The sequence below is a fragment of the Cicer arietinum genome, chromosome 7, assembly GCF_000331145.2.
Source record: "Cicer arietinum cultivar CDC Frontier isolate Library 1 chromosome 7, Cicar.CDCFrontier_v2.0, whole genome shotgun sequence".
Lineage (NCBI taxonomy): Eukaryota > Viridiplantae > Streptophyta > Magnoliopsida > Fabales > Fabaceae > Cicer > Cicer arietinum.
Genome location: NC_021166.2, coordinates 5,790,697 through 5,816,952, shown reverse-complemented (window position 1 = coordinate 5,816,952; position 26,256 = coordinate 5,790,697). Strand labels below are relative to the sequence as shown.

At 31.3% G+C, this 26,256-nt stretch overlaps 2 protein-coding genes across 3 annotated transcripts in view; both read left to right on the top strand.

The window, feature by feature from the left end:
• Window positions 1-837: 837 nt before the first annotated feature.
• On the top strand, window positions 838-16,983 carry LOC101503113 (protein ENHANCED DISEASE RESISTANCE 2). 2 transcript variants are annotated; one of them, XM_004508332.4, is made up of 22 exons: window positions 839-1,225; window positions 1,629-1,703; window positions 1,894-1,947; window positions 3,001-3,066; window positions 3,302-3,360; window positions 3,737-3,813; window positions 4,107-4,223; window positions 4,960-4,994; window positions 5,987-6,087; window positions 6,369-6,464; window positions 6,697-6,761; window positions 8,392-8,463; window positions 9,518-9,688; window positions 10,839-11,038; window positions 11,171-11,237; window positions 11,320-11,495; window positions 11,872-11,973; window positions 13,597-13,644; window positions 14,526-14,669; window positions 14,758-14,853; window positions 15,666-15,767; window positions 16,614-16,983. In XM_004508332.4, exons 1-22 carry the CDS (start codon window positions 1,007-1,009, stop codon window positions 16,704-16,706), a joined length of 2,235 nt encoding a protein of 744 aa, XP_004508389.1. In that variant the 5' UTR covers window positions 839-1,006; the 3' UTR covers window positions 16,707-16,983. The 2 variants fall into 2 exon arrangements, with proteins under 2 accessions (XP_073227013.1, XP_004508389.1); XM_073370912.1 differs by lacking the exon at window positions 3,001-3,066 and having other exon boundaries at window positions 838-1,225.
• A 4,103-nt stretch (window positions 16,984-21,086) lies between these two features.
• The window catches only part of LOC101502793 (dicer-like protein 4), a 21,844-nt gene continuing 16,674 nt past the window's right edge, over window positions 21,087-26,256 (top strand). The window contains exons 1-10 of the mRNA XM_012718067.3: window positions 21,087-21,460; window positions 21,872-22,049; window positions 22,273-22,383; window positions 22,630-22,770; window positions 22,906-22,978; window positions 24,139-24,203; window positions 24,601-24,729; window positions 24,811-24,939; window positions 25,502-25,640; window positions 25,898-25,994. Of these exons, the coding sequence (XP_012573521.1) occupies window positions 21,324-21,460; window positions 21,872-22,049; window positions 22,273-22,383; window positions 22,630-22,770; window positions 22,906-22,978; window positions 24,139-24,203; window positions 24,601-24,729; window positions 24,811-24,939; window positions 25,502-25,640; window positions 25,898-25,994 (1,199 nt within the window). The 5' untranslated portion in view covers window positions 21,087-21,323. The remainder of the gene's footprint in view (window positions 21,461-21,871; window positions 22,050-22,272; window positions 22,384-22,629; window positions 22,771-22,905; window positions 22,979-24,138; window positions 24,204-24,600; window positions 24,730-24,810; window positions 24,940-25,501; window positions 25,641-25,897; window positions 25,995-26,256) is intronic.

Genomic DNA, 26,256 nt, shown 5'->3' with positions numbered 1-26,256 from the left:
TATTTTCAATCATTTATTTAAGATATAATTTTACCGAATATAAAATATGAATAATAAAGATATTATATATATTTTTCAATCAACAAATTATCAAATAAATTATTAAAAAAATAATGATTTCAATTCTTATATATGTAATTTATTGTTATTTTAATATTTAAATTTATTAAAATTATAAATACATTTTTTAGTGTTGCCTTTAATAAAAAAATTAGAAAAAAATACATTTAAAAATTAAATTAACAAACTAAAAATATATTTAAAAAACTTTATTGATTTTATCCTACATATAAATAGCTAACTTGTCCATCCGTTTTTATTTATAGAACGTTATGATACTTTTACGTATATTAAAAAAATTAATAATATAATTAAACTATTTTTTGTTACATTTATTTTGATCTTTTATATTTCAAAACAATTTTATAATATTAATAAAAATATATATCTTCTACTTTAATAAAGAATATATTAAGAGAAAATAATAAATACATTTAATACTTAATTGGTAAGAAAATTATATTAAGGATAAATAAATGTGTAAGAGAAATCTTAAGATTAGGGATAATAGAGACAAAATATACGTAAAGGCTTTTACAGGTGGCAAGTTCCAAGTGGTAGTGAAATGGTACAAGTGCAAGTGGTATCTAACGTGGTGGGGGTGGGCATCGTGTTATTATGACAATTAAACAACCCCTTGACGGTCAGCTCAACCTCAACCAGTCGGACCTCACTATCCTCAATATAAAGTGGGACCACATGGACAATTTAGACAAATATTAATGACATTCATAATGCAATAAAAAAAAATTAAAGACAAGTCTAAATTCACATCATCGTTAATTTATTGTTAAGATCACTATTATTAAGATGAGCGTGGTGTAGGTAGTATTATCAGTATCTATCATTTCACGTTTCGCATTTCGCATTTTGAAAGAGCAAGCAGCAGTAGGAAAAAGAATAATTATAACTGATTAAGACTAATAAGCAACGAAGATAAAGAAAGATGGACGCACTAGCTTCGGAATTGAACAATTCCGTGAGCAGAGGTTCGGAGCGCTATAGCAACGAAGATAAAGAAAGAGGGATATTTGAGTATTTTGGTTGGGTTTATCACTTGGGAGCGAATTCAATTGGTCATGAGTATTGTCATCTCCGATTCCTTTTCATTAGGGGAAAATATGTTACCATGTACCAGCGCGATCCTCATCAAAACCCCGCCATTGTATGCTTCTTCTCTCTCTGTTTTTACTTTATTGATTATATACGGTTGAATTAATTCACACCGAGATAACATCACGAGTGAACGCTAATTACTGCACCATTTAATGTTTAAAGGTGTGCTATTAACTACTAGTACTTCCTAATCCTAATTACACTGTTTTATGATGAAAACGCCTCTCGGTTTCGGTTACTTAAAAACTTCTTGTATTATGATTCAGAGGCATTTAATTGAACAGACATGCTTGTTAGTTTCAATAATGTAATATTTTAAATTTGTACATTTAATTGGGTTGTAAATTTTGTAGTAATTCCATTTCACTTGTTAGTTTTCTGTTTTTTTTTTTCTGCCAATTATCACAGATTCACAGTGAAATGCTTATTGTTAAATTTTTTCCTGTGGGCAGAAACCGATTAGGCAGGGAGTTGCAGGGCCCACACTAATGGTGGAGGAGGTAGGTCGCCGAAAGGTCAACAATGGGGTAAGATTCTTGCAAACAAATCTCTCTAGTTTACTATGTATATTAAACTGGTTTTTATGTTGGTTTGGATGGAAATGGAATATTCTGTTTGAGGTTAAATTCATAACAATCTCTCTTCATTTGAGTGCACTTGTTTCATTTAACTTCTAAGTTTAATGGAAGCTAAGTATTTTTTTGTCTTCTTCCTCAGGATCTTTATGTTTTGCGGTTTTATAATCGATTAGATGAGGCCAGGAAGGGAGAAGTAAGTTATAGTTTTGCATTCCTTATTCCCATAGTAATTTTTATAGTGATTGAACGCTCATTGTCATGCAGCATGCTTTTTTAACAGATAAGATAGTTTAGGAAGAAATCAAGATTGATCATCTTGTCACTTGTTACACTCTACTAAACATAAAACAGAAGCATAAGGTTCTATTGTAAAAATTCCTGCTAAGTTATGATAATCATTTTAAGAAAATATGACTTTGGTTTCTTACAACTTTTATTTTAAAATAAACACCACACCCTTTGAAATATCTATTATAAATGCTAGTGTAGTAGTTTGCAAACATCCCAGCATGCACTAAGTGTAAAAACTATGATGAGTGTCTCAGCTTGTAGACCAAGTTCCAAGTAGGCAAACTTTAGGAACTCATTGGAAACACCTTGTGGCCCTGTGGCAAGGCCACCAAGTCAATGCTTATGTGAGGATTTGTTACCTCATGGTCTTGCTAAAAAATATGTGCTAAATTCCCCAACATAATATAAAATTCATGGACAGTTCCAAAACAAGAAATCTTGATAAATTTAGTTCTTATGAAGAAACAATAGCCGCTCAAGAGTGCTTCCTTATGCCAATTTAAGCAAACATAAATATTTCCTTAATAACCACTTCAAGTTATTTTTCCTTCACAGTAAAAACTTATAATCGGGGTTCCTTATTTTGAACTAACCTATGATATTATAGGGATTAAAATTTATAACATACATTGTCACCAAAAAAAATAAATTATAACATACATTGTCCCTCAAATTTATTACCACACTTGTTGTGGGAGTCCCATCAAGATGATTAACTAGGTTCCTAGATTTAAAATTTATAATTTAAACTTGCTATTGAATTTTACCGTTTAAGGGGTTGATACAGTTTCTTGATTCCACTATCGTACTAGCATGCAAATGTATCTGGATCTTTGTGTCTGTATTGGAAGTAGCTTTTTAGAATTTAGTGAGCCCCCAATGCCATGGGTGTTACAGTTCTTTCCTTCTTTTTCAGCATAGAAATAATTTTTTTTTCATGTACATTTTCATCAAGATTGCTTGTGCTACAGCTGGGGAGGCCCGGGGATGGATAGAAGCATTTGATCATGCCAAGCAACAGGTACAAGAAAATAACTAGAGGACTGTATGCTTGACCTGCATCTGTTATTGGTGTAATTACTAGACCCGTAGCCTGATTGAGATTGGAAGTCTATTTGGGGGGTTTGAATTAGAGTTCCTATTACGAAATTTTCTATAGCCTTTCAATTTTTGTAAAAAATTAAAATGTCATGAAACTATAACGTATACCATAATATACATATGATTCTAATTTACTGGGTTTATGCTCTTTGCAGGCTGAGTATGAGTTGTCAAGAGGTGGTAGTGCCAGAGCCAAACTAAACATGGAGACCGAGTATGCTCTGTTTCCCCCAATCTTAAATGCACTCATGCTAACATCTGATACAATTGCATTAGTTAAATGATCTTATTAACAATGATTTTTATATCATATATGTAACCAGGGAATTGCAATGCTTTTGGTCCCTTCTATTGTCTGTCCTTTTGTTAAATCCAAGAACAATGATAATTTGTAATACTTTCAAGGAATATTGCTTACAATTATATATTTTTGTTCAGGTTAATATATTTATGACCTGTGAGTTATGCTTAACAAAAGACCTGAACAGTCGTTTGTTGGGTTCGTTATTAGACGTTCTGCCTTTTAGGTTGTCCTTTTATTAGATGATTTATTGTAAATTGACACATCACTGCTCTTTATGTTTTGGAAGGATCAATCTTGAAGGTCACCGGCCTAGAGTGAGGCGGTATGCCCATGGATTAAGAAAGCTAATAAGAATTGGCCAAGGTAAATATTTGGTTTGATCAGTGATGTTTGTCATGGATTGCGTTAACTTGCTGAATTGTTTTTATAATTTGTATATTGGATAACATATTCCACAATGCATCTTAGCCGATGTGGTTCTGAAATTACGGAATGATAGTTGTGAAAGTGTGGTTCTGATTCAATGTTATTTATAGTTATGCGAGGAATCCTATGTTTCCTTTCTGATTGCTATATTCTGGGATTGCTCCATTAATTGTTATTTTTACCCCTTTACACATTTTTCTTAACTTACTCTTGCTCTATCATTCTGAAAGGCCCAGAGACACTGTTACGGCAATCATCAAAGTTGGCTGGTAGGCCAGACGGTTTTGAAGGAGATAGTGGAGATGCAGTTGAAGCACATCAATGGAAATGCATTCTTACTGTGGCTGGTATTTTTCTTGGCATAAGCATGCACTATTTCGCAGCTCATTACTAGGCAGTGGTTTCTTGCTCTAATACTCCTTTAATTTAAAGGCATCCAGAAACTGTTATAAAGGCTCTTCTTATGTTAGTATAAGTTGAGGATGTAAGCATAATTAAAAGGCCATTAATTTATCATGATTACTTCAACCTCTAGGTTTGAGTAGAGGATGATGTGAAGGCCAGGTACTCTGAAGTCTGAACTAACAATAGGACTCTGGGGGTAGTCAATCAATTCAAGGGTAAAATTTTGGAGGGTTTTTTCCCACCTCTTTTGCTCTCATGTTATTTTCCTTGTAGAAAATTTTCATTTTTATGTAAAGAGAAAAAAGAAAAGCAAAAGAAACCCTACAGCAACAACAACCAAACATTATCCCACTAAGTATGGTTGGCTACATGGGTCAAGCGACGCCGTAATGTTTTATCATAAATCATATCTATATTCAACTCATTAATCTCTAAGCTAAAGAACTCAACAAAGGAAGAAAATCATTACTTTTTTTGGGACATGGAAGCTTGAGTAGTTGTATATGCTTTGCCTGTTTGTAGCATGATTTAGTTGTTAGACTCTTTTAACACATACAATGATGCTTTTGCTTATGATTTTTCCTACTTGTCATTCTTGTTCTAATTAGTTTTGATAGAAAAATAATAATTGTTGGATATATCCTTATCCTTCTAGATACTTTTTGTTTGTGGTTTCAGGAATTAGAATATTTGAGGATGTTTCTGATCACAAGGTATGTATAAAATTCACTTATTTGGGTGGAGGCTCCTGGGTGATACATATTATCAAACATATCTTGAAAACCAGTTAGCTTTCCACTCATGTCTGTCATCCTAACAGGAGTTCTAAGATTGTAATATTTGTCTGGTTGCGGATTCTTTTAATTACCCACCACTTGTAAAATCCATCTGCCAATATTTTGTTTGGGAAACCAGAAAAGCATAAGTTGCTTAACATATACTTACTCTGGTGGATTGGTGTACATATCTACAATAACTATCATTCGTAGTTATAACATAGATGGCTAATTACCGGGAAGTCAGGATCAATAGTCATTTATAGTAAAATCAAACACTGATAAAACACATGGTATAAGTTTGATATTGCCAAAGGACTTTAAAGGAATGAGCTTCTGGTTCAGGGGTTAAGCCACACCAGCTGTTCTCCCTCAAATATTCATTTCTGATGTGGTTGGTTGGTTTTTATAAACTCCAGCATTCCTTATTACTAGTGAAGATGTGGTTGGTTGGTTTCTATAAACTCTAGCATTCCTTATTACTAGTGAAGTCTTTTCTGATTAAACTGGAAGTTTTATATTTGGCTAATCTGGAATTCCCTCAATCTTTTTTTGGGCTTCCCGAGTGGTTAACTCTAAAAATGTTTTCTTTTCTTCCTATTATGAACTTTTGGAGTTGTGTTTGTTAGTGAGAGTTTTTCAAATAGCGGTATTTGCTCATGGTTATACTGCACAACTATTATATGATATTTTCACAAGGCCAGTTTTTTCTTTCTTTCTTTGTTCTTCTATTGGCAAAAGTACACCTTTGTGTATATTGTTGCCCTGTAAGTGGAGAACGAAGTGGCTTTTATTTTTCCCTGATTTTAATTGGAAAATATTGTATAAAGCTTTGATATGTTTCTGTTGCATTTAAAATAGTAGAGGTAAGTTCTTTGATTCATTACGATATAACGGATTTCTCCTATTACTTTTTTTGTTATTTGTAGAATGGTAAAGGTGTCCTTGCAAAGTCTGTCGGTGTTATTGATGCAACTGCAGATACTGTTTTTGAAGTGATTATCAACACTGAACGGCAGAAAAGATATGAGTACGCATCCTCTAAAAATTTCTTGAGAATTTTTGGTAACTTGTTGGGAAAACTAGGGTCTACATGGTTTGGACAAAATGTTTACTGTTTCCATTTTCTTATTTTCATTAATAATTACCAAAAATGTCATTTGTTTTCAACATTCCTATACAATATCCGAAAACAGGAAAAAACTGAAAACAAGATTTGCTTTTATAATTATCAACGAATACATGCGATAGAAGCAAAAATATTTTCCCAAACTAGATGGGCTTTTAATCTCTTGAAAACTTGTATTGCAGGTGGGATATGCTAGTTTGTGACTTAGAGCTGGTAGATTCTTATGATGGACACTTTGATGTTGTTTATGGGACATATGATCCTAAGTACCTATCCCGGTAATCAATTGATGTCAACCTTGTCAAATTAAAAAAATCATAACATCATTGCAACTGAGTGTGTGTTTTAGGATCAGTCCTTGCTATAGTTGGTTGTAATGAAATTTTGGTTACACAATAGCTACAATTTCATCACTTCTTTGTCTTATCTCCTATTTCATTATTAATTTCGTTTTGCATCTTTTACTTTTTGGATTATTCATTCATGAATTACCTTTTAAACTTAACCTAGGTGGCATCCAAAGCAGGATTTTGTCATTTCTAGGCAATGGTTTCGTGGACAAGACGGATCATACAGTAAGAATATGGTCATTTACTATCTTTGCTAGTATGGTAGTATTGTGTCCTCCATTTTCCTGTTGAATTTCCTTGAAACTGGGTCTCTTACATAATACTTGTTGTGAGAGATGAAAATGAGAAAGCATGTGAATGCATTCATGTGTATTACACATCAAAGCTGTGTGTGTATCAAATCATAATAAATATAAATATTAGCATTATCGTTTATTATGTTTACATGATGTTGTACAACAATAACTATCCTATTTATGTTATTTGCAACTCCCCCTTCAGTTTAGAGCATACAGATAATTTTTCACGAAGCTTGCTACATTTAGAGCTTATACAAGGAACCCTCATTGACTTGGTGAAAACATATGCCAATTGACCATTTGAACTAACAAAGCTATTTATGATGTCTACATATAAAATCTTCCCTCTAGTGAAATGGCGTTCCTTGTATAAGCTATTTATGATGTCTACATTCATGTCTATTACACATCAAAGCTGTGTGTGTATCAAATCATAATAAATATAAATATTAGCATTATCATTTACTATGTTTACATGATGTTGTACAACAATAACTATCCTATTTATGTTATTTGCAACTCCCCCTTCAGTTTAGAGCATACAGATAATTTTTCACGAAGCTTGATACATTTAGAACTTATACAAGGAACCCTCATAGACTTGGTGAAAACATATGCCAATTGACCATTTGAACTAACAAAGCTATTTATGATGTCTACATATAAAATCTTCCCTCTAGTGAAATGGCGTTCATTCTCAATGTGCTCAGTCCTCTAGCCAAATATTGGAATTGACACAATTTGTAGTGCAACTTGGTTATCACAAATGAGTATCATCTGTGCAACCTCCCTAACTGTAAGCTATTTGTTAAGATCTCTGTTATTAGGCCACTTGCATTTGTTCACACTTTAGATGTTTAGTCTTGAGCGCAAGGGGGTATGTTGAGACCCCATATCAACCTATGTAGTCAACCGCGCCGCTATCAAGGATGATTATGGCATTGCAGTGCAGTGAGGAGCTTTGCAGCGACACATTTCTCTGGGTACAACGTGTTTTGCAGGGGTTAGAGACTCATCTTCTGAATGTGCTTCCATGCACGATAATCAGTAGTGATGTTATATGTCTGTTTGTACTGCTAGTGCCACCTATTATTAATAATATTTAGAACCTGCTGATACCATGTCACAAATTAGGGTTTGATGCATTTTGCTTTGATATTTCTCAGTATAAATAATAGTTACAACATTTATCTCTAATAATTACAAATTAAGGGGATCAAACCAAATCCTGATATGTCTAACTTATTTTAAGAAAGCTGATAAATATAATTACAAATTAATATTATTTCCTGATTCACAATAACAATACTCATCAACTGCAATTATACTACAAAGTGAATTTCTTGTATTATGCATGGCACACATGTTAGTACAAACTTGCATCAGTTTTTAGCTACAAAAGTTTGGGTATTGCTATGCTTGCTGTTGAAACCTTTATGATATGAATCATTAACCAGTGATTATTGGATTTGTTATCTGTTTTGGTTGAAATCATGCTGTGTTTCAACTTACATGGCAATATATGATGAAGTACTGTATGTATTTAATCCTTGCAGCAATCTTGCAATTTCCAGCTACACATAAGAAAAAGCCTCTAAGATCTGGATATCGACGTGTACAAGTTAATTGTAAGATGACTTTTTTTTTGCATTCAATCCTAGGAATTGACTACTAGAGTGGTGCTTGGCATATGTACTCATTCAGATGTATGAATATGAAGTTTTGATCTTTTCAAAAGCAAAATATAGAAGTTGGTACTAATATATATTTATTTTTCTTAATTGTACATTATTTTGTTAGAATATTAAGATTCATATTGTGTTAAGAATCTAATTTTGTTTTGATCAGTCGTTGTACTAGTTGTAGTATGCTAGCACTCTTGGAAGTTATTATTTTATATTAATAAAAAGAGTTTAATTGTTATGCATTGTCAGTGTAAAAAGTTTTACACTGTCACTACATCACAACTATTTATAAGGATGGCTTTAGAGGTAGTTTTTGTAAAAGTCAAACATCTCTAATGATCTAACGGTTGTGATTGACTGACAGTGTAAAAATTCTTTACATTGACATGTATATAAATTAAATCCTAATAAAAATAGGTTATTACCTAATTGTTAGTTTCATAAATCATCACATTTAGTAACAATGAACATATGACCACTCAGCAACAAAAAATGTTATTCAAAGTCTCTGTTATCTCCTTTAGATTTTTCCCTATAACTTTAACACCCAAATGAAAACTATCAACTTGTTCCTTTTTGTGTATTTTAGTTCTATTCAAAATTTGGGCACCATGACGATTTTATGGATCAATCTGTTTCTTCAATGTCATAATTTTTTTCCTTTTCCTTTTTAATAAATACTCTTGAATTCTTGTACAATCCGTTTAATATATTTTCGTCTTCCTTAACAACACATTTTCTTTGGTTAAAAAAACACACTCTTGTTAAAGAAATTTGACAGATTTATTGACATTCTGTACTGTCCTTAAAATTTGTTGCTTTCTTGCTTGAATATTTCGGTTGTTTGCTTATGGTAGAAACTGTTACTTAACCTTCCTTAGTTTAAAAACTATCTGGAAGTTGATTAAAAAAAAGAAAATATAAACACCGACATCTGTATTTTGAGCATTGATCATTGACTAATTTAATCCTTGTATGTTTTGTATTCTGGCTGTAGCATCTACGTGGGAGATCAGAAATTTGAAGGCACCTCTGGTGTCAAATAGCCCAAGATGTCTAGTGACCCACACTTTGGAGGTACATTCTACATCCTGGAATCAATGGAAGACCAAACATAGCTCAAAATTTGAGAAGAGCATTCCTTATGCGTTACTGTGCCAAGTGGCAGGTTAAGTATTTGAGCTATCGTTTTCATCTTACATTGTTCTGAAGTGTCTAGAATTTCTGGCAGTTCAGGTTATGTAAAGTATGTGGCCCGAACTAATTGCTTGTAGTGTGTTTGGGCGAGCATTTGGTAAAAGTAATTTTGAGTGAACTTGATTTTGTATAATTGAGTTTGAAGTGAAGTGATTTATGTTTTGATGTTTATACTACTTGAAAAATAGAGAAATGATTCATTTGAATTGCTTGAGAGGCTGCCCTTTTCCCGTGAAATCCTCTATTATTGACCCTCTACTAACGTAAAGGAAAGTAGCATGATCTTTAGAGAAAATTCCCTTTCAAGTACAGTGATGCTGAAAATTATTAGGATTTGTGGTGATCCTTGAAGTAGTAAAATTTCTTTGCTCCTAATAACATATTCTTAGTTTAATGACTAGTTTTCGAAAGTGTAAAAAAGTTTTACAGAGACTTTGAATTGTATTTCATAATGGTTTATGTCATAATATTATTTCTATTAGAATTTAGGTTTAGAGCCTAACTCAACCTACAAAACCGGCTTGTCATGTGAGTACTGTCCAAATCTTTTAACCACTATGAAGGCCATATCACCAGCCAATGTGGGACTAAATCACCATCTCAACTTAGCACATTAAAGGTGTTGTACCACTGAGATGAAGTAGCCCTATAATAGACCGCACGTGTAGTAACAATTAAGGAGGATTTTCCAACATGTTTTCACACCTAAACAGCTGGGAGTATAGACGCTGTCAATTGTGCGACAAAAGATCTAGGATACGAGTTGCTACGATCTTAAATTTTGTGCATGAGTCTAATTCATCATCACAAAATGAGTCTAATTCATCCTCGCAATTATGGCGGGTTTCAAACAATTGCATAAAATATCTTCACGAATATTTACATGGTGATATATAATTGGATGTTTGAGTAAGACTGTTTTACATTGTCATTGTATAGTAAATTAGTAATTAGATTTGCATACTTTTAAATTAGTAATTTAAATTCATATTCTTTTAAATTTCATAAAAGAAAATTGCTTCCTATACTCTTTTGGTGTGCCTTGTATTCTCATGCTGAACAATTTGTATGTGACTACTGTTCAAGTGGCATTAGATAGATGTTGTTATATAATGGTTCAGGTATAAAGGAATACATCGCAGCCAATCCAGCACTCCACCAAGAAAATGCCACTACAATAGTTCATTTCGAATCATCTGATGCTTCCGTTTCTTGTTCTGAATATGAGGATGAAGTACAAGATGAATTTTATGATGCAATCGCTGCGGAATCATCCGCATCAGATGAAGAAAGTGACGACGATGAGAAACTTGATCAGAAGGTTTGCTCAATTCTACTTATCAACTATAGTAGTCCATAATAGAAATTAATACTATCTGTAACTGGTCTGAAATGAAGAAAAGGTATTTAATTTGTTAAGTTCTATAGTTTAATATCCTATCCAATGTATCAGGAGTCAAGAGTCAAACTAAGGAATGTTTCATGGGCAATCACAACCTTAGCTTTGAAGCGAACTGCAGGTCAGCTTTTCCTTTGTTTGTTATTTGTTAGGGATAAAGGACCAAAGCTATTGTAACTCTGTTACTCGTGTTACTCAAGCAGCTCCTGATCTGTGTGAAGAATTGGATCCTCATGTTATTCCTATCACAATCGATCCAAGCGACCTACATGGTTCTTTGTGCAAAGGAATGGATGACAATCACACAAACTGTTGGACTTCTCCTAGTGGAAAAGGATTTATGATTAGAGGAAAGAACTATCTTAAAGATAATTGTAAGGTGAGTTGACCCTTTAAGTTCTTCAGCTATAGGGGCAAAGAACATCAAACCTTTTAAAAAAAGAATGGATGATAAGCAATGCTGTAAATAGTGAGTATTAGTTGCATGTGCTTCAATGTCCTTCAAATTTACCCTTATTTCTATTCTCGTAATCAAGGGGTATTAGGAGTTTCAGGCTTATTGGTCATTTAAACTCTGCCCTTATTTTTAATTTTTTTGCAAATTCATATATCAAACTCTCTTAATTTTAGAACTACATTTTTTAAGCTAAGACATTTATCTACTTTAGAATAGTTTTTGCCCATGTGTTATTTTCTTTTGTTCTGGTTGAATGTTCTTTACATTCTTGGAATTTACTTTCCATTGTCATTTACAGGTAGTCGGAGGCGATCCTCTTCTCAAGCTCATAGCAGTAGATTGGTTTACAGTCAATAAATCTGTTGATAGAATTGCCCTGCATCCCAGATGTTTGGTTCAGGTAACATTAAAATTTTCAAGATTTTACATCTTTAATACTCAAATATATCATTGTAAATTATACTTGGGGAAAGATGCTCGGTTTGCTTTGGACATATTAATAAATGATTTTGCTAAGCCATCAATTAATCCCAAGGGTTGAAGTTCTCATGTTCCTACTGCTGCACAAATAATAATTTAAAGTAACAGATTAGTGTTTCTGATATAATCTTCATTAAGTCCTTATTCCAATAGAGTTTTAAACCTCAGTTTGTCATTATCTTATTTATAAGACTAGTTTGGTATAGCTTCACTGTTTTTAGCAATTATGTAACATATCATGCATTTCCTGTATGGTTGTGCTTCTTTGACGTCCTTGGCTTCACACTTGAACAAAGCATATCGAGCTGGATATTTTTGCTGTGTCTAAAGTGTTAGATCATTTACTATTTGTGACTCACATTCCAGCTCGAGATAAGCCCTTCTCCAAACTCATGTTTTTGTGATATTCAAGATAAACTGAGGGTGCTTCCTAGTTTTCAGTAGAAAACACCCTGAGTTTGTGGAGCGAAGATAGAGTATTATGTTCCGTATGAGCTATTGTCATGGCATATTGTACTGTGTTAGGAAAATCAGCACACACCAATTAAATACATACCCAAGGATCTTACGTGGGAACATACACGAGCTCACTGCAACGATAATAAGAGAACCCACCAAATAATACGTGAGGGAACCTGTTGCCGACATCCACAAAAACATTCCAACAATGATGAGTTATAAGGAAATCTATACACGCAACTCACTACAAGTGATCGCTCACATAATCCTCCTCTCTAGGACATGTTTGGAGATGTTTCAACTCTTCACAAGTCTTTTTATTTATAGGAGAGGTCAATGACTTCCATTCATGAATGTAACTTTGTAGATATTAATTGTCTTATTTCTCCAAGGAACATCTTTTTATAATGGTAGAGTTTTCCAAGAGTCAAGATACATTCATTCATCTCTTAGAATGTACCTCTTAAATTTCCACTCACTTGCATTTATTTGAAAATTTGAATTTTATCCCAACATACTGTTATATATTTGTATTCCTTGTAGCTTATAGCTTGCGTGTAGTTCATTAGAGTGTTAAGTTGGATAAGTATTAGTTGAATAACTAACAATAGCATCTATTCAGTTAGTTGGTATTGGTTTCTAGATTGTTCTGTCAGCGGCTTGCACTACAAATCGTATCAAAATCTTGGCTTGATGTTAAGCTTTCCTCATTCAAAGAATCAGCATATCAAAATTCAGAAATCAGATCATTAGAGCATTGTATTTTGATCTCTCTCAAATTCTCTAAACTCTTAAATTTCTTCAATCGTGGAGGATCTTCTACTTTTCTCCTCCTGCTATTTGAGGTGGTTTGAGATCATCCTCTTTTTTGCATTTTTCGCAAAGCTGTGCGTCTTTTCTGCAAATGCCTAAATAATGCTGTTGCTATTTAAGCTTTTTAATCCCGTGCATGCTACAACTTGTCTGGTTGGAATTGTTTGTATATTTCATCTTGATTTCTGAAAACCATAAGCTGGACATTTTGAGATTGTTAAATTTTTTAATATTATTACACTGTCATTAATCCTTTCCTTCTGAATTTCAGTCAGAGGTTGGCAAAAAGCTTCCATTTATCCTTGTCATTAATCTCCAGGTATGGTTGTCATTATTATTATTGTTGTTGTTGTTGACGATCCACCCACTTAAACATCAGGGCAAAAGGTTGTTAAATATGTTAGGACTTTAGAGTTGAAAAAACCATTCTCAGTTACCTGATTATCAAATAGTTTTTTGAAAAGGTATCAGAGCATCATTGGCCAATCTTACATATTGCACACAATCCAATTTTTCATGTACAGACAAAACACATAGTTTGTGATAAATAGCCAATCTTACATACTGCATCCATTCCGGTTTTTGATGTACGACAAAACACGTAGAGATCGGCCGTAAGATAGTTTGTCATTTTATCTATGAGGAGATTCTTTCTAGGCATCCTTTTGTAAATTCTGATGATCAAATGTAAGATATTTGCACCAATTTTTCATGTACTGACAAAACATATATAGACTGGTTGTCATTTTGTCTATGAGAAAATTCTTTCTTGGTTTACTTTGCATCCTTTGTAAATTTTGATAACCAACTTGAAGATATTTTCACCAAGTCTCTTAGGAGCCGGAGGATATCTTACATTACATATGTTATAACCTTGATGAACCTGGCATACATGCACTAGGTTTGGGAGGGGGGTGTTAAAGTTTGTTAGAGAAGTTAGGAAGATTTGTTAGCAATGGAATAAGTTCCAGTATTTTCTCCCTTTGTATTTTCCGAAGATGTAGTAGTAGATTGATTGGCATTTCATAACCAACTCTGCCTTTATATTCTAGCATTGTATGACTCCATATGAACAAGAGCAATTATGATTTCTTCTCTGAAAAATACAGTCGATGTGCCCAAACCAATTTCTCACAGAATTATTTATTTATTTATTTATTTATTTATTTATTTATTTATTATGTTATAACCAATTTTCAGGTTCCTGGTAAACCAAACTACAGTCTGGTTCTATATTATGCGGCTGACAGACCGATAAATAAAAAAACTCTGTTGGCTAAGTTTGTTGATGGAAGTGATGTGTTTCGAGACTCAAGATTCAAACTTATTCCAAGTATAGTTGAGGTGTGTGATTCTTTGTGAAGTTTTATGTATATGTGCCCTGTTTGATGCCTGATGGCTTTGAGTTGCTAATATTTTTCAATGGATATAGGGATATTGGATGGTCAAGAGAGCTGTTGGAACCAAAGCTTGCCTTTTAGGGAAAGCTGTGACTTGTAAATACTTCAGACAAGATAATTTTTTGGAGGTAATATTACCTTAGCGTTTCTTCCCTGTTTTACTTTGGCTAGAGAAGATGTGAGAAAATGATACAAAGAGAAAGGAAACTGAAGAGAGAACTTGAGAGAGAATATGAAATTGGTATTTCTGAACTCTGAAGACTTGGTTTGTAAATTGTTGCATAAGGTTACAGTTAAAATGGTAGCTGGCTGTTATAGCTGTCAGGTTCTGTTACTAACGGAATCGGATTACTAAGACACAATAGGGCTCGTCCCAAAACACTGAGCGGTGCAACTGGTTTTGGACCTGATCTGCCAACCTATACGACCAAGGCCCATTTTTAATATTTATTAACCGGAATCACAATAGAAATACAAGTAAAAGAGTTAAAAATGCACAAATAGACTTCTAATATTCCCACCCGCAAACTCGAGGTGGGTAACCAAAAGTCAGCTTTAAGATAGAGCCTTAGTTAGGAATAGGATGTCAGGCCACTAATTGCAACAATGCATAACATCATTCATACCAAGCCCAAGGTGCTTGTTTAAGATCAAATAGGGCCAATGTAATATAAAATAGATTGGGATTGTTAGTATAAAATGGATTATATGCTTATAAAACTTCAACATTCATTTTGTTATTTTAATTTGAATTTTGTTAATCTTTGTAAATTCCCAATTCAACTTTGTCGAAATTGTGTGCAACCATATGCTAGTTGGTCGTTGAGCTGAGCTTTAGTTTACATGTAATATTTCAGCCATTTTCATTTTGTCCAATAAATTGCACCTTCACTGTAAATTTTGTTTTTACACTTTTAAGGTAACTTTTTGTATTATGCAGATTGACGTGGACATTGGATCATCCTCTGTAGCTAGGGGTGTCATTAGCCTTGTTCTAGGATATGTTACAAGCTTAGTTGTTGACCTTGCCATTTTGATAGAGGTATGTTCCTTTTCTGGTCATAATTTTTCTGGACAAACTATCCACTAATGGTTTCATCTTCCCTAGTTCCTTTTGATATAGACTTGATATTTGGTGAGAATGTGGAAGCTGTGATTTTATGGAACTGTGTTTTTTATGAAATTTTCAAGTGTATTTGTCAGGGAAGGATGCTCTTAAAGGGTGTCTGTTTACCCTTAATTTCATAATGGGATAGAATTGTATTAACGGTTTCTATTTGGTACCATGCTCATGATCATATACAGGGAACTCCCGTGTACTAGTATCTGAATAGCTTGGAATCTGATTTTTTTTCTCAAATGCGTTTTATTTCCTTTTATCAAGTTTATTCTTCACTATATGTATACTACCACATACTCACAGGTTATCTTTTATCTGGCAAAAAGATGGCGTAGCACTTTTACAGAGAAAATATACCATAATTATGTTATAAATGCATAAAAGGAAGAACTAAGATTACAAAACCTGATTATTTCTAGAAGAGTATAGCTGGAACTGATTATATCAACATCCCTCTCTAATAGAATAAACAATTGAAGAAATTCTTCGGTTTTTACAATCCCATATCTAGCCTAAACAAAAATAAGACACCGCAAATTTTGAATTTGTTACGTTCCTTTCATTATGTAGCACTTACATCGAAATGTATTGCAACTTTTATTTCTTGGGCTTTTTGGTGCATTTCATTTCTTGAAACGATTGTGTTTACATCTATTGCCTTTTAATGGTGTCTGGTAAGTATTCAAATATATGCATCGACCATGTTTCATCAGTATATGCATCTCAAGTATTCCAGATATTGACCGATGTTGTATTTGCATTTTGCAGGCAACAGATGAGGCAGAGCTGCCAGAGTACATTCTTGGAACTGTCCGATTAAACCGTTTGAAACTTGAATCTGCCATTCCATTGGAGGATTAAGGTGTTCTGCCAGAAATACTAAATCGCCCAGTTCCAATTTATTATTACAACTCAAATTTACACTGGGGACTCGATTGAGAAATTATAATCTGAGTGAATTTTCTGGAGATACTTTGGTTTCTGTATTTTTGGTTTCTTTGTTTTTCCTCCTTGTCTCTCTAATTCAAGTTTGTTCCTCCAAGTTAACCAGTTGTCTAGTTCCTTCATAGTTGTGAAATGGTTGCTTATCCCTTTAACTCTTCTCGAAGGAATGAAAAGACAATGTCTAAGGCTCTAAGATGTCAAGTATCTCCCCGCTGCTGCCAAAACACCATCATAAATGATACTCTGACACAAATTTAACAACAATTCAGATGGCTACCAGAGTTTAACTGTGTGGTGGTTAATAACGTTTAGAAAATCTTTAATAAATATAGAGGGAAGATCTATTTTGATCCCTCGCAAAAAATATGGAGATCATTCCTAGTATCTAAGAAAATAAACAATTATTTTTAGTTTTTACAAAAATAAATCAAGACACTTTAATCCTTCCATCAATATTTTTTGTCCATTCTCTACAACAATTTTCTTAGGGTACAATGTGGCCTCTAATTATTTAAAAAAAGAACTATAAATAACATCTTCCTCCTTCCTACGAAATTATCAACTTTATATACCAAAGACTAAATGGATTTTTTGTGTTTTCTGAGAGTCTAGTGAGATTTTCATATTTTGTAGTGCATCAAATTAGACTTTTTATCTTTTACCAGAGATTAAACATGGATTGAAATCGTTTTTTTAATATGCCATACACTTGCAGTGCAACGATAAATTGTTTGCTTTCAAACAAATCAAAATAAAATCATCATCTTCATTTATTAATACTAACAAATTCAAAAGACATAACACAACCAAACATTTTGGCATCATAAAATACAAAAAGCAACTGTATCAACACTTCAACTTCAAAATTCAATATAGATAAAAATACACTAAAGATATTTTATTTTATTTTATTGTAACACTTAAATGATTTTTTTTATATAGGTCATTTTATCTTTTAAAACGTGCATAAAATAATTCTTTTTCCCATTTTTATTTAAAATACTGATGGGGCAAGCTACACCCACATTGGCTAATTTTTAATCATTTTATTTTATTTTTCAGATTTTTTAATTAAAAAATTAGAAACATGTAATCATCTTCCAAATCATGCTTATTATTAAAATAATCATAAAGAATATAGTTTTATAAAAAAAATAGTTTTTTAAAAATAATATAAAAAATGTATTTTTAAAAGATAATACATTAATTTATTTTTAAAAATATTAAAAAAAATATCATTATCATTATCACTGTAGGTATATAATTTATTAGAATGCAAAAAGAAAACATTAGTCGGATTGAATGGATATTTATCTAATAAAATGTGACAATAGATTGATTTGACTGTGTTATATGTTTAGTTGACCGATTGAATTAAATATTTTTCGACTAATTTTATGTGAATCTCTATATTAACTAGATATATCACCCGTGTGTTGCACGGATTTTTTAATATTTCTTTAAGAAACTTTAGGCAGTAAAAAGATAATTATTTTGGTATAGTAGTAAAATATATCAAGGATAGTTGATATATTTTTATTGATATTCGTTTATGTTTAACATTAAAAAATATATCAAATACAATTAGTATATTTTTGTTGATCTTATAGTAATGCCACGCATATTTGTCAATATTTGTTTGTGTGAATTTATATATTCTTTTATTGATTTTAAAATTCAATGGACATACATGTATAATGTAAGATGGTTTTACATTCAATGAAAAATCGATATTCTTCCGTATCATACCAGTATTTTAAAATAACCATATAAAGGTAGAGTGATATTACAAAATAGTGGATTTCCATTTTATGTAAGTGTTACATAGACGTATAAATCCTTTAAATTATTATAGGCTAAAGTATATTTTAAGTTCTTTATCATTTAGTTGAAATCCCAAAATTGTTATTTATTCTTTATTTATATTTTGTTAAGACATATTTGAGTAAGTTAAAAATCCTAAATGATTTTTAGTTTTCTCAAAAAAATTGACGAGGGTCGTAGAGAAGAAGATAAATTTTAATTTAAATTATACATTTTTTAGAATAAGACAGTAATAAAAACGCACTTTCTAAAAAATTATCATTTATTTTTGTTGATGATTTTTGTACCTCTTCTACTGAAAATTGACTAAAGATAAGAATTTAAACGAAAAACCTCCACTTTTGAGCACCATTGTTGTTAGTGTGTTTGGATTTTTCAAAAACCCCTATTTTTGAGCTTATTTCCACTCCAACACCTCCATTTTTCTTTTAATTTAAGTATTTTGCACTGTAAATATGTTTGTGAACTCAATTTACATATATACTTATACTTATAGTAATTAAATTTACATTCATATATGTTGATTGAGTTAACGTGATATCGTTTTTTATCTTCTATGTAACATACATAAACATAGTTTATATACACACTAATTTAAATTTTAGTAATTTGACATACATTGCGTTAACTCTATTTATAGAAGTTTTAACTTTTAATTTATTTATCATTGTGTGAACTTAGTTTACCCATGACTTTAAAATGCTGAAAAAATGCAGAGAAACACACACAAACGGTTGAAAACACACTTTGATGAATTTGTCCACCTTCACTGGAGTTTTAGTGATGAGCTAAGAGGTGAGCAATGTGGTTTCAGTCTTCTAAGAGTTTTTTCTTTTAATATGAGAGCATGAATAGTTTAGATATTAGGCTTAAATTAATTAATAATTATGATCGATACAGTATAATAAGTCAACTTAATTTGATTTTTTGAAGATAAAAAAACAGAATCATTAAAACATACATAGTTCATTTTGATTTGATTTTTGCAATATTTAATGACGAATGCGAATGAAATCAAATTAATGACTAACATGTCAGTTTGGTTTGGTTCATTGAATGTGATTGACATTTTTAAAAATTTAAATTTTATTTTATAAAAAGTTATTTTTATATTCAATTTATTTTATAATAAAGGTGTAAAAAGTTCAGTTTATTTTGATATTTTAGAAAAATAAATTATAACTAATTAAAAATATGCAATTGATTTGGTTCAATGTTAGTAATATTTTCTTGCAAAATCTGAACAAAACAAAATTTATGAAAAATATTATTTATATAAATCATACATAAAATAAATATTTGTTATTTATCAATTATTTAAACAAATTGAATTTACGGATCAATTAATTAAAAAAAATATATTTTATTATTAGTTTATCTGTTAAACATTTTTTACTTAAAATTTTAATGAGTATTATACATTAATGATAATTTGTCATTTAAATCAAATGCGTGGGAATTATTAATTACTAATTAATTAATTAAAATAATTTATTTCACGAATCAATGAGTTAAAAGATAATTACATATTTTATTAGGAGTGACAATATATGTGTTGAATATTTCCTGATTTTTTTTTAAAGATAATCACAATATATAGATTTATAACTTCTTTTTTTACAATATAAAAGACCAATGAGATGCATAAGCATAACTGTTTACTTATTCTAATTTACTTTATAAATTACAAATAAAAAATAGACGTTTTTTCAATTATTTTAATTAAAATAGGATTTCAATGAATCATTTAATTATAAGAGAAATAAATATTTTATTAATAGTATATATATTGAATATATTATAGATAAAAAAAATTTAAAAATAATAATATACTAATTAAGTCGTATTTAAAAAATTATAGGTAATATCATTAAATAAAAATTAGTCACATAAATAAATGTCTAAACATGATACTCACAAACCTATATTGTACTTCATTTACAAATTCTTATGTGACACATTTTCATTAAATATTAGATAAATTACTACAATGTTTCATGTTTCAAAGATAACATAAAATAAAAAACCTTAAAAAAATACATAAAAGAAAAATACATAATTGCAATTTTAATTTTCATATTTTCGTTTAATTTACGAAATTAATCATTCTATTTTAAAATCAAACAATTTTAATTATTCTTTTAAAAAATTAAATTTTTTAATTAAAAATTATGATGTGATATATTTTAAATATTACAATAATGTTAAATGATTAATATATATATAAAATTACAAAAAATATTTTTAAAATTTTAATTTTAATTTATAAAATTATTTATTGATAGATTATCGGATTGTACGACACATATTTTAAAATATGTTAAATAAATATTTTGTAGTTAAAAGCAAATAGAGAAGAATAAAAGTGGTCATAATTTAAAATGAGAAGACGAATTTAATGAATGATGATAATAGAGAATTAAAAATAAAAAGAAACTGACGCGGAAAACATGGTTATATACGCGAGCGAATCAGTGTTGGGAAGTCACACACAAAAGTGACTGAGTGAGCAAGCGTGTTCCATTCTGCTCTCTTATGTTCTTTGCTGACTTCCGAATCAAGTTCCTTTGTTTCTAAGGTCACACAACTCAATAACAACTAAACAACTCTCTCTCTCTCTCTCTCTCTCTCTCTCTCTCTAAGAGGACAAAACCTACGAACCCTCGAATTGTCCTACATTTTGATCACACATTTCTCCGCTTTCATACAATGCCGGATGGAGAATCCTCCACCGCCGGTACCCTGCCGCCGGAGAGCTCTGTTGTTGTTTCCGATTATGAAAGTCTTTCCCAAGTCAAAATTCACGACGACACTGTCAAAAAAGACCCCAAAAAAATTGCAAGAAAGTAAGTAACTTTTGCCCTCCCTTTGTGTTTGATTCACTCAACTACGTTTTTTTTAATTGGGTATGTCGGTTTGGTTTTTTAGTTATGTTTGTGGTGTTAATTTGTTAGTATTGATGTGGGTTTTGTTATTTCATTTATTGGTGATGTTTGCTGTGGCGGTGAGTTACTCTTTGTTAAGAAAAAAGCTCCATTTCATGATTCTTTAAAAATGTAACCGTTGAGTTTAACTACATCGGTAAGGTTTGTTTATTTCAACGTTTTATTTATTTAACAAAATAATTACTCAATTCATGAAAATGTTTTAAATGTATGCTATGTTGTTGGCTGCGGTTATGTTTATGATGATTTATTACTAATGTTCTGAAACTTCAAAGAATCTTATGATTTATGAATGTTTTGGTCTTTTGGAAGGTATCAATTGGAGTTATGCAAAAAAGCTATGGAAGAAAATATAATTGTTTATTTGGGAACAGGATGTGGGAAGACACACATTGCTGTGCTACTCATTCATGAAATGGGTCATTTGATAAGGAAGCCTAAGAAGGACCTATGCGTCTTTCTTGCACCTACCGTTGCTTTAGTTCATCAGGTGAGCCGCAGCACATTAGGGAGATCCTTGCAATTTGGACAGTCTTGATTCTCTCCAATCTTCTCGAATAAAAAATTACATTAATGATAGAATTATGAATCTTATGTTATGCATAAATCGGATGAATTGATTTATATATTTCTTAACTTTTGTTTTAACTGATTTGAGCATGTCGGTCATTCCGTTATGTGTCTTCTAAAGCCTATTTATTCTGTATTTATAGCAAGCTAAGGTAATAGGCGATTCTACTGATTTTAAAGTTGGGATTTACTGCGGGAGTTCAAAGCGCTCGAAATGTCATGAACATTGGGAGCAGGAGATTGACCAGTACGAGGTGATAAATTCTAGTTAAATCATGTTGAAATTAATTATATTATCTGTATTATTTTTCTGTTTTATGTTCGACGTGTTGCTGTTTCAGCAACTTGAAGTAAAAGCTGTTGAAAGCAAGTTGGTAAACAACATTTAAATTCCATTATGGGAAATAAATTGGCTCCGGATTTTTCAGGATAAGTTTGCTTGGTTAAATTTTCATCTGATGGAAAATTTCCACCGTGTTCTCGTTTTTTTCCCATTGCAGGTTCTTGTTATGACCCCACAAATATTACTCCATAACTTATCTCATTGTTTCATCAAGATGGAGATGATTGCACTTTTGATATTTGATGAATGCCATCATGCTCAAGTCAAAAGCAGTCATCCTTATGCAGAAATCATGAAAGTATGTTGTACTTTTGTCGATGTCACCACCATTTATAATGGATAACGCGACACATTTTTATTAATAAAGCCTTTCCATTTCTGTAGTTTCTTTTTATTTACACGATGACAATGTTTTAATTTGGTCATTTGCTAGGTCTTCTACAAAAATAATTCCGAAAAAGTTCCCCGAATATTTGGCATGACTGCTTCCCCTGTTGTAGGAAAAGGTAAAGTAATAATGTTTATCTTTAAAAAGTTGCTATGACATTTTGTTGACTTAATTGTTTATTCGATATTCATGAAATTTCAGGATTTTGGTAGGGAAGAAGGGGAAAAAAATACAGACTCTGAAAATTAAGTGATATGGTGTGTTACGGTGTGGTTTATTACAAAAGACAAAGCTCTAACCCTTGCTTATTGTAGTAGTCAGATTAAGTACTAGACTCTAACCCTAATCATGTAAGGAACAAATAACTACTAAAGTCAAAGATCAAATCCCTAAGAATACAGACTCTGAAAAAAATACAGACTCTGAAAATTAAGTGATATGGTGTGTTACGGTGTGGTTTATTACAAAAGACAAAGCTCTAACCCTTGCTTATTGTAGTAGTCAGATTAAGTACTAGACTCTAACCCTAATCATGTAAGGAACAAATAACTACTAAAGTCAAAGATCAAATCCCTAAGAATAATATAAGGAAGCAGTTTTGTTATTAGCCAATTGCGGAAAATAGTGGAACGCGAAAAATCGTCTATGTAGCGGATAGCATTGCGGGCAAATAGCAAAAATCACAACGGTTGAAATAAATCATACATCAATTATATATAAAAGAGTATTATGTATACAAAAATCAAATAGGATAGAACCTAACATGATGTAAGAGATAAAAATATTTAGAAAAAAACAAACGGAAAACAAAATAGGTAAAGAGAAGCGAGTGGAAAGAAACCGAAAAAACAGCGCACTATGTTCTTTTTTTATTTCATACTGTATTATAAAAAAATTTAAATGACGTCAAGTCTGACCACTTAATTTAGTAATGTCATTTTATAGCATTTAATTTTTAGTTTTAATTAAAAGAAAAAATTATTGGTTACATATTTATTAGTATATTATAACTATCACGAACCAGATAATGAAATTCATTATTTTCTCTCTATCACTGAAATTCAACAATATGAATGTATTATTAATCTTATACCCCACCAGTTCTTCAAGGGTGTTGTGTTGCCCTTAATAAAGTTTGCCTACATTGTTGATAGTGTATCCTTTATTTCCTTGCTTATTATTTATGTATATTTTTGGAGACTGTTGATTAATTCCAGAAGTGTTGTAGTGTACTTCAATTGATTAAGTCCTTACGAACTTACATGTTTTCATTTTCAGGTGCTTCTACTGCCGCAAATCTACCAAAAAGCATCAATAGTCTTGAACAAATGCTTGATGCTAAGGTAGGGTTTAGGGTTTTCATAGTATTAAATATCAAATAACTTTGAGAGCATCATTCTTAGCTCGTGTTATAGATCTCATGTCAAACTTTTGCCTTCCTGTCCCCTGCAAGAAAGCAATTGTTTGTTCCATTAAGTATTGACTTTGATACGAAACCATTGATAAAATGAGCGAAGCTGATGCATTGATCAAGTGTTTATTGGGGATAAGGTTTGTGGGAAAGTGGTAATTGAAATCCATTAGAAATTAGAAATATATTCATGTCACAGTGCTTGTGAATTCGATATACTCACTTTTGATGCGAAGTGTACAGTTCTTGTGGTTAATTACCTAGTTGTATTATACCAGTTAAGGCTGGGCTTTGTCGGTCATCCCTAATGATTTGGATATTGTTTGTAGGTATACTCGGTTGAAGACAAGGCATTGCAATCTTTTGTGACCACTCCTGTAGTTAATATATATCATTATGGTTCGACTGCAAATATGGACACTAGCTTGTGCTCGAGTATTGAGGAGATTAAATGTCAGGTACACTTCTGCTATGGATCTTAATTAAGATGATTAGATGAACAAGGTTTATCGGATCACTGATTTATTTTCTGTTAGCAGAGCATAGAAAACCTTAGTAGGAACATAGAAGATCACCATAAACGGATGAACACAAAGAAACTTTTGAACCGAGTGCATGATAATGTGATCTTCTGTCTGCAGAATCTTGGTATTTGGGGAGCATTGCAGGTAAAACTCATGTATTTGATTACAGGTCTTATATTTGCAATCTTTTAACTGGAAAAAGATTATTAAGGTAAATGTTTTCTGGTTGAATCTAGAAAATTATAGTGCATTTAGAAAAAAATTGTTACTGGGGTTGTCTTGTTTAAATAGACTCTTCAAATATGAAGTAGAAACCTACCTTAGAGGTTGTGTGCTCTTCTCTTTTTCACTGGTTGTTTTGAGGTTCTTTTTTTGTGTGTGGTTCGACTTTCTCATTTGTTGGCTGAGGTTGTAATAGTGAATGCCATTTTTATTCTCCTCAGATCTAACAGAATATGGCATCGTAAAACATTTATTGCTTAAATATTGACAGTTTATAATGTAATTATACTATTATATCTTCTCTTACTATACTATATATATTATCTAATTTAAAGATAATTATGGTGAGTATTATTCATATTAAGTTTAATTTCCTATAGAATATTATAGCTTGCCAGTTTATATTTTTATTTGTTTTAATTGGGAACTTCTGTTTTGATTTTCGTTCTTTTTCCTTCTTTAATATTCATGTTCACCTTCCAAGGCTAGTCATATTCTTTTGGGCGGTGATCATTCTGAGAGGCATGCATTAGTTGAGGCAGAAGGAAATTCAAGTGACGAGTCTGCATGTGATAAATATCTTGCCAAGGCAGCTGAACTATTTGCTTCCAAATGCATGGCAGGTACTTAAACATTACTTGGTAATATTTTAATCACTTCATTGCTGTTACAGGATTTTCGAGTTGTTGCTTCTGACAATTTTTTTCTAATTCAATGCACAATTAATTGTGCTTCCATTTTATGTGATGTTATGTTATTGTTTATCTGACATTAATTAATCTACTCATTATTGTACTTCTATGATATGTTTAGAACAGAGTTCTTGTAGGGTGTATGTATTGTTAACCACATCTTTTTGTTTTCTTTTGCAAATCTTTAGGTGACGGTGTATCTGATCCATCTTCAGTGGAAATATTAAAAGAGCCCTTTTTCTCAGCAAAATTATTACGCCTCATTGGGATACTGACCAGTTTCAGGTTGGCAACTTGGTTTAGTTCTCGTTCTCGTTCTCAATATTTGACAAAATTTTGCTTTTTTTTTTTTTTTTTTTTTTTTTTTTTTTTTTTTTTTTTTTTTTTTTTTTTTTTTTTTTTTTTTTTTTTTTTTTTTTTTTTTTTTTTTTTTTTTTTTTTTTTTTTTTTTTTTTTTTTTTTTTTTTTTTTTTTTTTTTTTTTTTTTTTTTTTTTTTTTTTTTTTTTTTTTTTTTTTTTTTTTTTTTTTTTTTTTTTTTTTTTTTTT